At 39.5% G+C, this 15654-nt stretch overlaps 1 protein-coding gene across 1 annotated transcript; it reads right to left on the reverse strand.

The window, feature by feature from the left end:
* Positions 1-421: 421 nt before the first annotated feature.
* Positions 422-13084, reverse strand: dusp28 (dual specificity phosphatase 28). The gene is made up of 4 exons (XM_028594381.1): positions 12933-13084; positions 9988-10388; positions 7264-7387; positions 422-429 (listed from the first exon to the last, which is right to left on the reverse strand). Exons 2-4 carry the CDS (start codon positions 10333-10335, stop codon positions 422-424), a joined length of 480 nt encoding a protein of 159 aa, XP_028450182.1. The 5' UTR covers positions 10336-10388; positions 12933-13084.
* Between the last annotated feature and the right edge of the window lie 2570 nt (positions 13085-15654).

The following is a 15654-nucleotide window of genomic DNA, read 5'->3' on the forward strand; positions in this document are numbered from 1 at the left end:
TTGCATACTCAGGCTGTGGAAGAGCTTGGTGTGAGTCAGCTGGGTGGTAGCCTACTTAGAAAATGTAATCAGTTTTGCTTGATTTGCTAAATTCTAGGATGGCTTTGGAACTTTTTTGCTGACTTTTTCAGGGCTTTATGTGGATCAAACTGTAAGAGAGAAGACTATATGAGACATGCAGTAATTGAGTCAAAGATATTTTACTTTTTCGATTAAATAAAAGCATGTCAATAAACTATACATGTCTGGCCCTTGATGCGATTCTCTTTTTCCAGTGTGGCCCTTTAGCGAAATTGAGTTTGACACCCCTGATAAAGACATCAGCTTGAGAAACTGGGAACGACATTTTTAACCAAAACGATAAATCAAGAAAATACTCGGCAGATTAATCGACAATGAAAATAATCTTTCTCACTACACCTCACCCTCCTAAGATAAACCAATCAAAACAGAGAAAAAGGAAATTTATGATCATGTTGCAAAACTTCACAGATCACACAAAGATGATCGCTCTATAAACACACAACTTTATTTCATTTTTCAAGAATTTAAACTGACAACAGTAACACAGCAGCAGAGTCAGCATTGTGTGTTCATACTTAGGTATGACTTTATGACAACAGTAGCTGCACACGGTTCACACAGCGGAGATACATAACGAGGTCTGACATGGTTTATAAAGACATCAGCTTCTAGTTTCTATTATTGCTTTTAATAATTCAGCACCACAACAAAGAAGACGAGACATAAACCTGAAACACTGTTCATTACCAACATCGAGTCTCTGAGAAGAGACATCGTTATTCACAGTATTGCTGAATAATCAGACATCAGCAGCTTTAAAACAGGGCTGGGTACCACTGATGATTTCCCCAAAAAACTATTTGATTCTGTTTTACAAAGTCCCAATTTGATTACATTTATGATTTGGTATCAATCAGGTAAGAGAAGTTTAAGTTACAATGCCCCCTCTCTCCCTTTCTATCTCCCTCTCTCTCCCTCCCTGTCTATCTCTCTCTCCCTGTCTCTCTCGCTATCTATCTCTCTGTCTCTCTCTCTCTGTCTCTCTCTCTGTCTCTCTCTCTCTCCCTGTCTCTCTCTCTTTCTCTCTCTCTGTCTCTCCCTCTCTCTCCCTCTCTCTGTCTCTCTCTCTCTCTCTCGTTCTCTGGTCAAATGGTCATAAATCCTTCCTTGTTTACTGCTGCAATGAAACGCTTGGTTACGCTACGTAACCTTGGTTCTCTTGGTACAGTTTTCTTTAAAATAGTGTAAACATCTCATGTCGTCTCGTCTCATGAGCTGAGTGTTAATTATTATTAATTATTATTCATTCATTCATTTATTAGTCATTATTAATCAATATCAGATTTTAATCGGAGAAATTATTATTTTAACCCAGCCCTATTTTAAAATGACATTTTGGAATCACGCAGAACAATCAGGATCCTGATCATTAGTCTCCAAAGCTGTTGGAATATTTTCTATCCTGCGTTGACAATAAGCTGCCGCTGCTACATTTAATATATTTATATTTTTCTGCATATCAACTTTAGATTTAGATGATAATGTTACCTTGATATTTTTTTACCTGAGCGTATGTCTTTTTCTTCCTTTTTTATTTACTAAGTTCAGTAAAATCTAACATATTTTATATTTTATGCCAAAAAAAAAGAATAAATCTGCAAAAGAATAAGATAATAAATGTGGGAATATGAAGACAAATAAATTAAATAAATACATGTGTAAATAATTAATACATGTGAAAATATGAAAAGGAAAATAAAGAATAAATAAGTAAATAAATGTGGAAATAAGTAATAAAAAACATTTAAATTTGCAAATAAAAAAATAAAAGAATTTAATTTTTTTTTATTTATTTGTATTCTTTTATTTTTCCCTGAGGAGCCAAACTGTCAATCAACTGTCTAGCCAAATAAATAAATAAATTAATTAATTAATTAAAAAGAATATAAAGAAGCAAAAACAACTATAGTATTTTATGTGCAAAAAGTAAATAAATATTTTTTAAAATATTGATAATATTCAGAAATTAAATGAACATGTAAATGTGAGGATGAATGATTCTTTTAATAATGCTTTTATATTTTATGGTTTTCATATTTCCACATTTATTTTGTTATTCTTTTACATATTTATTATTCTTTTTGACACTCTTATGGCTCCACAGTTTGATGGCTTGTCAAAAGTATAAATTATGAAGATTATGTTGAAGTAAAAGTACAACAAGGGATCAAAACCTACTGTTTGTCCACGAGCCAGATTGTTGTAGTGAATGTTACATTTTTAGCCACACAAAAGATCACCAACGCAGGGTTTTCCCAAAGTTTGTGGAAGACTAAAGCGTGATTTATGGTCCTGCATTAAATCTACGTCGTGGCTACTTACGGAGATACGTGGAGATAGCGACCCGACGCCGTAGCCTGACGTCACCTCTCGGAAAATGTAACTACACGTCGCTCAGCCGTGGCTTAGTATCGTTGCATTTCCCCTGACTCATATCCTGGTTCTCCTTCTCCACGAACATCATGAAATCAAGGAGAGGGTTAACTTCTTCCACCGTGGTCAGAAAGAACACGGGAGACTCTTTGAGTCCTAGTGAGAGGAACAGTGTCTCAGTCTCGCTCTCCACTCGCTCTACCACACACACACACACACACACATACACATACAAACACACACACACACACACACACACACAGTCACTCTCCACTCGCTCTAACACACTAGCACGCACCGACCCTGTTATTCTCTTAAAGAGATCAACGCACACACCAACGCACAAGTATAATCTTCAGGCCCCTTACGTACAGTAGTACAGCGAGAGCTCTCCGTGGAGCCTCCGCAGGACCATAATTCACGCTTTAGGTGTGTGTATTTGACGGAAGGTTTAGGCTTCCTTCCTCAAGAAAATGTGTTGTTTTTCAATTTAAAAATTTCCCCCAATACATTTTGTGTCTCTCTGTAGTCGTGTTGTGTCTCTTTTTGGTCCTTTTTGGTAGTTTTGCGTCTCTTTGTCACATCATTTTGAACCGTTATTACCACCATATCTAAGCTATCAAAGCTAAAGAAGTCCGACAAAAATAATTAGATCTGAAAAGTCTTTTAGTTCGATCCGTTCGGCTTCAGGTGCTGCACACAAAGCTTATAATGAGAACCCTACATTGTTGTTGGCTGGTAAGTGAAGCAAATCTACCTGCCACTTACATATTTTAACAGCATTTGGCTGGTAAATGGTGCTAATATTGAATCCTGTGTACAAGCATTCAAAATAGAACATGAACTGAGACTCGTAATACTTTTTAAAATAAGTAAACTGAAGATTTAAAGGATACACACTCTAGAAAAATGACCATCGTATTTTAAAAATTTGTGCTGTCGGCCATTTCAGAGCTAAAGAACCTGTTGACCCACTCAGGTAAGTGACGTAAATGCTCATATTTACAGTACATTATTGCTAATTCCTGCGTTTATATACATTTACACACAGCTACACCTTGAATAAGCCTCTTGCATCAGATGGAAAATTCTGCGTCACAAAGCTGAAGCAAACTCACTTTTAACCCTCCTGGTGTCCTTGGGTCAAATTTGACCCATTTTCAAAAAGTTTATATCAGAATTTTGGGTTTCTTTCAACCAAATTGTAAAAAAAAAAATAACATAACATTTTATTTAAAAGGGACAGTGCGCAATTAAAACATAAATGCGACCATTTGATGCATTGCACCAGAGTTAGCCTTTGGCTAATTTACATCTGCAGTCCCTCGAAAAACACAAATACAAATACATCGTGGATGGTTCCATACAACGCTCTTCACAAGTAAAATAAATGATCAGTTCACTACTTTCATTGAATTTGGGTGTTTTATTCAATTTGAAAGGGTACAAGCGGCCGAAATGGGTTTCCTCAGGAGGGTGTCTGGCGTCTCCCTTAGAGATAGGGTGAGGAGCTCAGTCATCGGTGAGGAGCTCGGAGTAGAGCCGCTGCTCCTTCGCGTCGAAAAGAGCCAGTTGAGGTGGTTCAGGCATCTGGTAAGGATGCCCCCTGGGCGCCTCCCTAGGGAGGTGTTCCAGGCAGCAAAATTACGAATCCCACCATGGCCACGCCAAGACCAGCCCTACGAAGCAGCTTGATTGGTTGGGGTTAGGCATTTGACCTCGAGGGGTTAAGGTTAGGGTTAGGGGATTGGTCAGGGGATAGGACCTGTACCTGTAAGCATGGACGCCTGGCCAATAGTAGTGTGTGAATGCTGTTGAAGGGCGGGTCTTGGCATGGCCATAGTGGGGAAAAAAATATCGCTTTCAGGCAAGTCCAGCTGGGAGGAGGCCTCGGGGATGACCCAGGACTAGGTGGAGGGATTATATCTCCAACCTGGCCTGGGAACACCTCGGGATCCCCCAGTCGGAGCTGGTTAATGTTGCTCGGGAAAGGGAAGTTTGGGGTCCCCTGCTGGAGCTGCTCCCCCCGTGACCCGACACCGGATAAGCGGACGAAGATGGATGGATGACTGGATATTCAATTTGATAGCATTTGAAGAACGTTTCATTATAACGGGGGGGGTCGTCACTCATAACATTTTGGGCCTCAAACACTTAATTTCCGGCATTCTGGGGAATTTTTCTGCATCAATTTACTGTGAAAATGTCTTTATTTATGTAAAGGAACTTAATCTTCTGTATTGTACTCCACACGTTTTTGTAAAAATGATTTGGTCACCTCTATGCAGTACTAACACCAACTTGTGTTGGTTTAATATGTTTTACACTTATACTTGAAACTCATCAACAAACCTCATTTATGTGAAATTATACCTATTTTTTTTGCAGAAATTATGATTTATTTTGTCTGATAGTTAAGATCAGAGGTCTAAAGTTAAAGGTCAAAGGTTAGTCAGGAAACCATTCAAAATATATGTTTTTCCAAATGCTACATTATACAAGTGATTGATTTTACCTGAAGAACATTGTAGCGAACCATCAATGTCATTGTTGTAATAATTTGGTTGAAAGAAACTCATATTTCTGATATAGAATAGATGAAAATGGCTCAAATTTGACCCAAGGAAAACCCAAGAGTTGAGTTTAATCTTTTACATGCTTCAGATTCATCTTCCAGACTCGGTGTTTAAAATACTGCATTTATCTTCTGTGGACATGGCTCCACCTCGAGGTAGAAGCTGGAACTGCAGCCATAATCTTTTAAAGAACAGACGCACACACACACACACACACACACACACACACACACACACACACACACACACACACACACACACACACACACACGCACACACACACAAACAAACAGATCCAGAAAACAAACAAAGGGTTTTAAATTAGGGATGCACCGAATCCAGAATTCGGCTGAATATTTGGGCTTTTTGACAGAGTTTGGTTTCTGCCAAACCTTAGAATGTTTTTCCAGCAAACCGAACCCTACGCTTCCACTAGGCGCGCTACGCTGGTCGCCGTAATGATGGCGCCGTTGATTACGGGAAGGTGTTTACGTAGGTGGAGCGTTCAATGCAGCAGGCTGTGAGAAAGTGGACATGGAACTGGTGAGCAGAAAAAGTTGTTGTTTGGCAGCACTTTCAGTCAAAAGAAGGCCATTCATGTCCAGCTACATGTTCAATTTGCGATGCTGATCTGTCTGGTGGTGGCGAGGACCCTAAACTATACACAACATGGCCGCTGTTACAACATTTGGTATGAAACATCCGAAAGAATACGAGTTGAGTCATGTGTTTACTGTGTTCATGGACTGAGGATGGGACGAGGAGTCAGCAGAATCTTAACCAGTGGATTCAGTATTCGGCCGAACCCCCAAAAATCTGGATTCGGTGCATCCCTAACAGAAACAAAACAAAGGGTTTAAAGTTCAGAAAAAAAGACTGAAGTTCAAGTAAATTCTGCGGCTTTTGAGAGAGAAGTTGTAACGTTTTTCTGACCTTTTCTCGTCGTACACTGTCGCTACATTTAGATCATAATCTCAACATTTGCTTTACAAAAATATACTAAATTAAAAAAAGCTCGTCACAGTTTTTAAGTCTACGGGTTTCACTAAAGCTGTCATGGCACCGAAAACTGCAGAATAAACTACATCATTTTCTCTTAAACATCACATAAAAACACATATTTTACACTCACTTTATATCTATATAGTTATTTAAACTACTTTTGTTCTTTGTTTCTTTAAGTACACTAAATATTTGTTTAAGCACTTTGGAACTATGTTCTGTACAACTAAAGTTAAGTGGATTATTGTCTGGTACTAACGTGTATATTCAGTCCTAAGGTTACTGTCTCTAATATTGTCTTCAGTCTTTTTATTTTTCTAGATTTCATTCAGTCTGTTTTAGCTGTTTTACATACAGTAACTTTAAATTGAATTTGCTTCTTTCTTATTCGCAGCAACACAAACACTACAATCTGTTATAACGTGTTTCACACGTCAAATATTCTTCAATAGCAGTGAAATTAATGGGCAACTTTGCTATTTTTTTACCTGGATTTTCCCATGTTTTTGTGTCTGAGTAACTGAGTAATGTAACGTTAATGAACAAATGTTCAGCATCAGTCAGCATCCACTAAAAGGTCTGTTGTTGCAGCTGACAGACTCAGATTATTATTTTAAGTGTCTGACAACATTATGGAAAGGATCCCTAAAGAGTAAGATCCTTTTAGTTTAACATGAAACAGCCCCGAAATCACCATCACCAAACTCCACCAGACTCCATGTAAATAATCAGGACTTTTAGCGTGTATAGAGCCAGCATATCTCCACCAGACTCCATGTAAATAATCAGGACTTTTAGCGTGTATAGAGCCAGCATATCTCCACCAGACTCCATGTAAATAATCAGGACTTTTAGCGTGTATAGAGCCAGCATATCTCCACCAGACTCCATGTAAATAAGACATCTGGCAGTCCTCTCAGTCTGTCTGTCTGTCTGTCTGTCTGTCTGTCTGTCTGTCCTCTCAGTCTGTCTGTCTGTCTGTCTGTCCTCTCAGTCTGTCTGTCCTCTCAGTCTGTCTGTCTGTCTGTCTGTCTGTCCTCTAAGTCTGTCCGTCTGTCTGTCTGTCTGTCCTCTCAGTCTATCTGTCTCTGTGTCTTTCTTTCTGTCTGTCCATCTGTCCTATTTCTCCGTCTGTCTCTCAGTCTGTCTTTCTGTCTGTCAGTCTCTGTCTGTCTATCAGTCTGTCTGTCTTTCAGTCTGTCTGTCTGTCTGTCTGTCTCTCAGTCTCTTTCTCTGTCTGTCTGTCTCTCTGTCTGTCCTCTCCGTCTCTTCTTCAGCTCCTGCTCGTATCTCTGCAGCTGAGACAGGAAGCCGGGGTTCGGATCGATCTCGTGACGGGCCGTCTTCACTTTCTGTGGAAAACAAACAGCAACACGTTAAACGAGTAAATAAATCTGTGTTAATGAATATGCTTTTTTAATTGGTTTATTAAGGGAAGGTGCACTCTCATATGAACACGCAACAGTGTTTTCATCCGTAGTCTCTGGAAGGAAAGAAAGAAAATACACTTAACAAAATTACAAACGCAACACTTTGGTTTTTGCCCCCATTTTTCATGAGCTGAACTCAAAGACCTAAGACTCTTTATGTACACAAAAGGCCTATTTCTCTCAAATATTGTTCACAAATCTGTTTAATGGATCCAGAGGACGTTATGCTAAAAATTGTAAAAATTGTGTCTGGAACACAGCATAAATCTGTGTTAGTGAGCACTTCTCCTTTGCCAAGATAATCCATCCACCTCGCAGGTGTAACATAGAAAGATGCCTTCACTGGCCCGGACTTCAGGAATCAACTGAACACTTTATACTTCAATAAATCTCTTGGGCTGCTCATTTTAAAATAGAGCTGGAAAGTAACTAATCACCCACCACTCAGTATGGCTTTATGTATATATTTCTTATTATCTGTATTTATATCTTTTCCATTCCAAGTACTTACTTTTTCAATATTATTTATATTATGGTCACACTTAAATATAATTTATATTATGGTTAATTACTTTCGCTGTTATGTAATTACATATTTTTCAATCTAATTTCACGTCAATTACTTACTTACATTACAGTATTTTTTTTGCACTATGGCCACCTCACTTTACTTAAATACTTTTTATATAATGCCACTTTACATTCATTCAGTGTTTTTTTTTGTTTCCCTGTTGTTTCTTTGTTCGGTTGTTTGTTGGTTTGTTTTTATTGTGGAAAAACTGTTGCTGTAATAAGTGAATTTCCCCATTGTGGGATAAATAAAGTATTATCTAATCTAATCTAATCTAACTAATTATAATTACTCACGTTACTGTAATTGAGAAGTAATTGTTTTGTGTATGTTTACTTTTTTTAAATCTGTAATGTACTTTGCTACATTTTAAATCTCATCACGTTACTGAGTAAAAAAAAGAAGACAAATTGAAAGATGGAGAAATCTTTTCTTGGACTTTTTGTCGTTTTCTGCTATTTTTGCCATATTTAGTCTTCTTTCTATTTTTTGTTGTTTAATTAGTTTTGTTAAAACACTGAGCAACGAAGTGTGAGCAGTCAGAGAAAATCAATCCTGTCGGCCTGTAAATCGTCAGTCTGCTGTGTTCTGCGCTGTAACCCACGGAGGCAGCGAATTGTTTCACATTTTTGTTATGATGTGTTGTGTTCGGTCCCTCTGAGCATGAACACAGCGTTCTTCTCGAGGTCACCTTGGTAACAGACACCATGACTGACTCCAGTTCCTGCAGACTCGGCGCTCGGCTGCAGTTTAAACATTCAGGGACACGTCTGACCTCTGAGCGGCAGCTCAGTGCTATCAGCTTCACTTCAACCTCTATTCAGCTTCTATTTCATTGTAGCTTTTCGTGTATTTAAACAATTTGTTTTCTTCTTTTGCTGCTGAAACAATCCCCCTACTGCTGGGATTAATAAAGGGAAGATGTATATATAACTACAGGTCGGCTGATAGCTTCGTTATCAGAAAATAACTTTTACAAACTTGCTAATTTCTCTCTCTCTCTCTCCCGAGGTTTCTCCCTGTTTTTCCTCACCGCTATAGCACCAAATGCTTGCTCTTGTGGGGGAAATGTTTGGACTCTGTAACCATGTAAAGTGTCTTGTGATAAGTCCTGTTAGATTTGACTCCATAAATACAACTGAATAGATGTAATCTCTGGATGGATCTGGTCTGAGACCAGTGAAGGATATCAGAAGTCTCTTTCCCGGTGCTGGCTGAGTGTTACTGAGCAGCCTCCAGCTGAGAGAGACAACGTAGATGTGACATGAGCAACGTGTCTGAAAGTGTGAAGTCTTCTGGTAGCTGTGAGAGAGAAATCTCAATCATTCCCAATCTCACAGAGACGGAGAGTGTAGGTATATGTAAGGAGATAACATAGACACAGGCTAATTACTGATCACTAACATGCTAGTTAACATTAGTAATTACTGATCACTACCATGCTAGTTAACATTAGTAATTACTGATCACTAACATGCTAGTTAACATTAGTAATTAAACCTAAACAGCTAATGGAAGTCCAAACTGCCTGTGAGCTTCTCCTGTACTATACGGTAATTCCTCTACTGTGTGACAGTAAGTCTCGTGGTTATGACCCAATCGTTAGCCTATTTTTATAAAAGCGTTCTGCTACGGAGCCATAACGTGAGCTACAAGGTAATGGAGCCTTTTATACATTGTCGTGTTTCTTTAGAAATAAACAATGGACAAATAGAGTCTTTAAACGCTTCAGATGTAAAGTTATTCTCTGTCAAAGTGACGTCAGAATGAATGGGAGTCAATGGGATGCTAACGGGAGGTGATGGCCAGGTAGCAACAAAATGGCGCCATAGGAGGTTTGAGTTCTGAAGCGAAGCTCACTCCCCACCTTGACTTTAGCTAATAAAATACTTCAAACACTACACAGTGTGCCTTTAACGTGTGAGTTTTACCGGAGACGTTGGTGACCCACCTGCAGCGCCTCGGCGAGCGTCAGTCTGCGGTGTTTCATCAGGTAGGCGATGCAGACGGTGGCCGAGCGGCTGCGTCCGTTCTTGCAGTACACGACGCTGCGCCCGCCGCGGTTCGCCTCCTTCTGGATGGCGTCGGCGGCGCGGTCGAAGTGGGCGTACAGATCCTCGTTGGGGTCGTCGTAGACGGGGATCTGCAGCTTGGAGACGGCGGCGGCGGCGGGAAACGGCTGCTGCTTGGACACGTTGATGCAGAGCGTCACGGCCTCGCGCTGCAGCAGCTCGTCGCTGCAGGCGGAGCGAGCGTTACTGATGAACAGGGCGCGGGTCACTTTGCACAGCTGCAGCATCCTGATGAACTGACCCTCGCAGGCTTCCTTACTCGCTGATGCTCACGGGGGAACTGCAACCAGGTCAGACCGAGAGAGAGAACTCTAGGGTTAATAGTTTAGGCGACTCCAACTGGTTTGTTAACCCTTGTGTTGTCTTCCCTTCGACAATTCGAAATCGAAAATTTTAACTTTTTTTTTTCAACATTTTTGTTGTCTTTTTAAAAACCTTTAATGCTTTTCCCCTCGATGTTTTTGTCAGTTTTGTTTCTGCACCTTTTCACATTTTTGCGGGTTTTTCCCCCCAACGTTTTTGAAGCTTTTGCAGACATTTTTGTCACTTTTTTTCAATGTTCTTTCATAATTTTTATTTTTTTTAATGCTATGAAATTTAATAAAAAAATCCAAATTTAAAGAAAGTAGTGGGCTGATCATTTACTTTACTTGTGAAGAGCGTTGTGTGGAACAATTATCTTTCTGAAAATCTGGTTGAAAGAAACCCACTTTTCTGATAAAGATTCGACCCGAGGACAAGAGGAGGGTTAACGTTAAAACGTTAAACGTTTTTCACTTGTCCAGTGGGTCAAAAAAAACAACACAACCCGTAAAACAACATCAAAACAAATGCCAAACTTCGGGACAACAAAGCGTAAACAAACATAAAAAGGGAGGGGAGGGGAGAACCATAACGTAATGTAGGATAGTTGTTGTTTCCTGCTCCCTGCCCTGCTCTCTTTCCTCCTTCCTTCCTGTAGGCCTAAATGTCTGACAAATGACCAGATTTAAATGTGAAAAACATTAATTGCACTGTCACAGTTTCAATTATGTTGTGTTGTTGGTGATATTTATTTTTCTCTTTTGTACATTTAAAAAAAAAAAAAAAGAATAGTCACTAATTTAGGGTGGGGGTGTTACGTGCTCTCTGTCCTCTGTTGATCTCAGGTGTGCCTGATTGCTGATTGAGGGGGGCCCCGCCCCTGGATATAAGAGGCTGGGAGACAGAGAGCTCAATCAGAGATTGAAGCAGCACGGATCATCGTTGTCTTTTGTTGTTTGGTTATCTTTGCTTTTGTGTTTCATTGCTTTGAGGATTGATGTCTGGTAGTCTAGTTTTCGCAGCTTTGTTTTGTTATTAGTTAGTCTACTCTCTTTAGTTAGGGGGAGTTCTGGGTCCGACGGCCCTTGATGGGTTGGCCTAGGCTTCTTCTCTTCTTTTGTTCATTTTGGCCAGACCTCCAGACTCCCGTAGTTTTGGTTTAATTAATTGTAGTTAATTGGTGATTAAACTTTGATCTACGTTTACTACCCTCGGGTTTGGTGTTATTAGATGTTGATGGTCACCTTTTAAATAGTGTTTGTCTGTTGTGACCGTAACAGTTGTTATAAGCGACTTTGAGTCCATGAAAAGCGCTATATAAATTCAATTTATTATTATTATTATTATTATTATATGAATTGTTATAAAACAGCGTAGTGTCGCCATATTTTCTGTGGAAATACTGTATCGATCTTTTATTATCTTAACTGCATGAGAATAATACTACGTCATTGTAACCCTCCTGTTGTCCTCGGGTCATTTGGGTGTTTTATTTAATTTGATAGCATTTGAAAACATTTTTTATCATAACATAACTAAATAAATAATAAAACATTAAGAATATTAAAACTCTCTTGTTAAAGTAAAATCTGTTTAGCACAACAAGGTACTCAGCTCCTCATACTTTATACCAAGTTGCGAGACTTTTTTTTTTTTATAAAAGAACGTTAGCAAAATCAGAAAAACATCAGAAAAAGGGACAAAAAAACTTGGAAAAAAGTGAGAAAAACATCACGAAAACAACAGAAAAAAAAGGTTTTTATTTTAAACTTTGACCCAAAAAAACGACAAAAGTTGCATGGTCAACGAGAAGACAACACAAGGGTTAACTGCACGATAATTTAACTTTTTGGTACTAGAATAACAAAACAAAACAAATCCACTTTTTCACTCCACTAGATTTAAAATATGTAGATTTTGAAATGGATCTTTTTATATAAAACAGATGTTGACAAAGTTCTCCTTTGGAGACATAATTTGAAGTTGGGGGGAAAAGGTGATAAATTGCAATATACCACCGAATAACGCAACGTGTTTAAAATCACAATAATATCGTTTCCTAGGGCTTCTGCTGATTCCCAGTGCTATAGTCACGGTAAGGGATGGATATATTTGTTTTGTTTTTTATACCGGTACCTGGACAGATACTTAAAAACCAAAACAAATCCATTCATCCATAAAATTATCCACAGATAAAATCGACAATGGAAGCAATGGTTAGTTGCAGCAGCCCTTACCAGCAGTATATCAAGTTTAAGATATTAGATAATAATACAACAACAGACAGATTCTTAGAGACATCTCCAGGTAACCTACAAATGTAGCTACAACAAACATGTTGCCCAATTGTATTGACTGATAATATCTTAGTCTACAAGCCAATGAAATGTCATGTGGACATTCACTTCTTTTCAGTATCTATTTTTGTGTGAAAAATCAAAACGCAAAGAGTGTCTCAACTGTACTGAGTCTACCCTACAGAAGTCAGTGAACGTCTCACTTAAAGGACACACGGACTCACGTGCAGCCGTCTGGCTCCTTGCAGATAAACTGTCTCCGGGGTTTTCAGAGGAAAAGGTCTTCCTGCTGGCGCCTGCAGACCGGGGACGGTTCCGGCTGATCCGGTCTGTTCAGGTCTGCTCGTGACCCCCAAACTGCTCCGATCAACACCCCGCTGCTGCTGCTTCTATATTTACTGCAAGGACTCCGACAGCTCCCGCTCTGGGTCCTAGTGCTGATCACGTTCAGTCTCAACACCGTGAGCTCCGTTTTCCTCTCGGTTCCCGGTTTGAACACAGTGCAATTAGCTTTGAGGTAAGTTTTCTCTTGTTTGGTCAGTGTGTCACAGGCATATGTGTAATTTACGGGTGGATGGGGGGGGGGGGTGTCAACCCCAGTGGTGTAGTCTAATGTATTGTAGTGGGTATACTGTATATATTGGCCAGAATCTGCCTTTTGGGGGGTCTTTTGGGGGGTTTTGAGCATCAAAGACTTAATTTCCTTCATTCGGATACACTTTTATTCACTAATTTACAGTGGAAATCCCTTTATTTAGCCTATGTGAAGAAAAACACAGATGACAATTCAAAATATATCTAAAATTAAAATGGAAAGTATGTTGTTGTGGGTCATTAGTCATTTTTAAGCGGGTATATGGAAATCCTGGAGCTTTCTTAGTGGGAATACTGCGTATCACGTAGACTACACCACTGGTCAACCCCCCAATAATCAAAACTTGCCGTGTAATGTTTTGAATCTGCATAAAGTTTTGAACAATACAGCAGCTTGATTAATTAATAATAATAATATTTACATAAATAAAGACTGCTGAAAAGGCACATCTTGATACCTGTAGTGGTAATCTAACATTAAGATGCCACTGGAGGTCTTTTGAAGGCATTGGATTGGACATCTGATACTATATTGAATATAATATGAAATGTTTAATAACATATAGGGAAACTGACGGTGCTGACTAAAAAGGTTAAAAACAATCTAGACCAAAAACACCCACGCAGTTACGGTCCCAGATCCTGATTACCTCACAGCTCACCTGAGATTCCCTCTCTGGAAACTCTGCGATTGCTGCAATTAGAGCACACACACACACACACACACACACACACACACACACACACACACACACACATTCACACAGGTGAGGTAGTGATCCACAACATACACACACATAGAAACACAGACACACACACATACACACAGAGACAGACACACAGACAGACAGGCAGACAGACTGACACACAGATAGACAGACACAAAAATACACACACACACACACACATCCATCCATCCATCTTCGTCCGCTTATCCGGTGTCGGGTCGCACACACACACACATAAATACACACACACACACAGCCAGACAGAAATACACACACACACACACACACAGCCAGACACAGAAATACACACATACATACACACACACACAGACAGACACAAAGACACACACATTCACACAGGTGAGGTAGTGATCCACAACATACACACAAATAGAAACACACACACACACGATTGTACTGTCACAGTTTAAGTTTTCTGAATTTAGATAGTTCTATATAATAATATATAGTAGTTCTATATATAATAATATATAGTTCTATATAATAATATTGTATTATTTACAATAAACAGATGTGTAGTTGAATTTTCTCTGCAGGTTGATTCTTGTAGAAATGATCTTAAAACTCAAACATTCACAGACACCGTTCAGAGGAGAACAGACCACACCTGTCAGTGACGACAAAATACAAAAAACAAGTGAAGGAAGTGATTTTATTATTATTGTCGGGTTTTGAAAAGTCATCACACATGCAAACAGCGATGTCGAAGCCGTGTATATCATTGATATTTTATTAGCAAACCAGAGAGAAGTTAATAACAAAAAAAAAAAAAAGGAACTGAACAATCTGTGTTTCTGTACAGGTCCAAATATACTACAATATATACTATTATACAACTGGATTACAATTCATGTCAGTGTACAGCAGTGGCGTCTGAGCAGACTCCTCTTCCTCCTTCGCTTTCCTCTCAGACTTATCGAGAGGCTGAGTCCCGCCCCCTTCCCGTAGACCTCGTGGGATCTTAATTCGGGGGGGAAAATGTGTCCCGTTGTGAACCGGGGGAGAGACTAATAAAGTTTAGATCCCGTTTGAATTGAGCCATGAATTACACACTTTATGTTTGTCAGTTTAAAAAGATGATTTTGCAAGTGAAGAAACCTTTGTTTAGTGTCTCGTCTCGCACAATTAATTAACGTATAATTAATATACGTTACATCCTGGTACCACACAGACAGACACACACACACACACACACACACACACACACACACACACACACACACACACACACACACACACACACACACACACACACACAGACAGAGACACACACACAGACAGACAGACACTAACGTTACATCCTGGTACCACACAGACAGACACACACACACACACACACACACACACAAACGTTACATCCTGATACCACACAGACAGACAGACACACACACACACACACACACACACACACACACACACACAAACACACACACAGACAGAGACACACACACACACACACACACAGACAGACACACTAACGTTACATCCTGGTACCCCACACACACACACACACACACACACAATCACAGACAGAGACACACACACACACACACACACACACACACAGACAGACAGACAGAGACACAAGACAGATACGCAAACA

Source organism: Perca flavescens, chromosome 12 (genome assembly GCF_004354835.1).
Source record: "Perca flavescens isolate YP-PL-M2 chromosome 12, PFLA_1.0, whole genome shotgun sequence".
In the NCBI taxonomy this organism is placed as follows: Eukaryota; Metazoa; Chordata; class Actinopteri; order Perciformes; family Percidae; genus Perca; species Perca flavescens.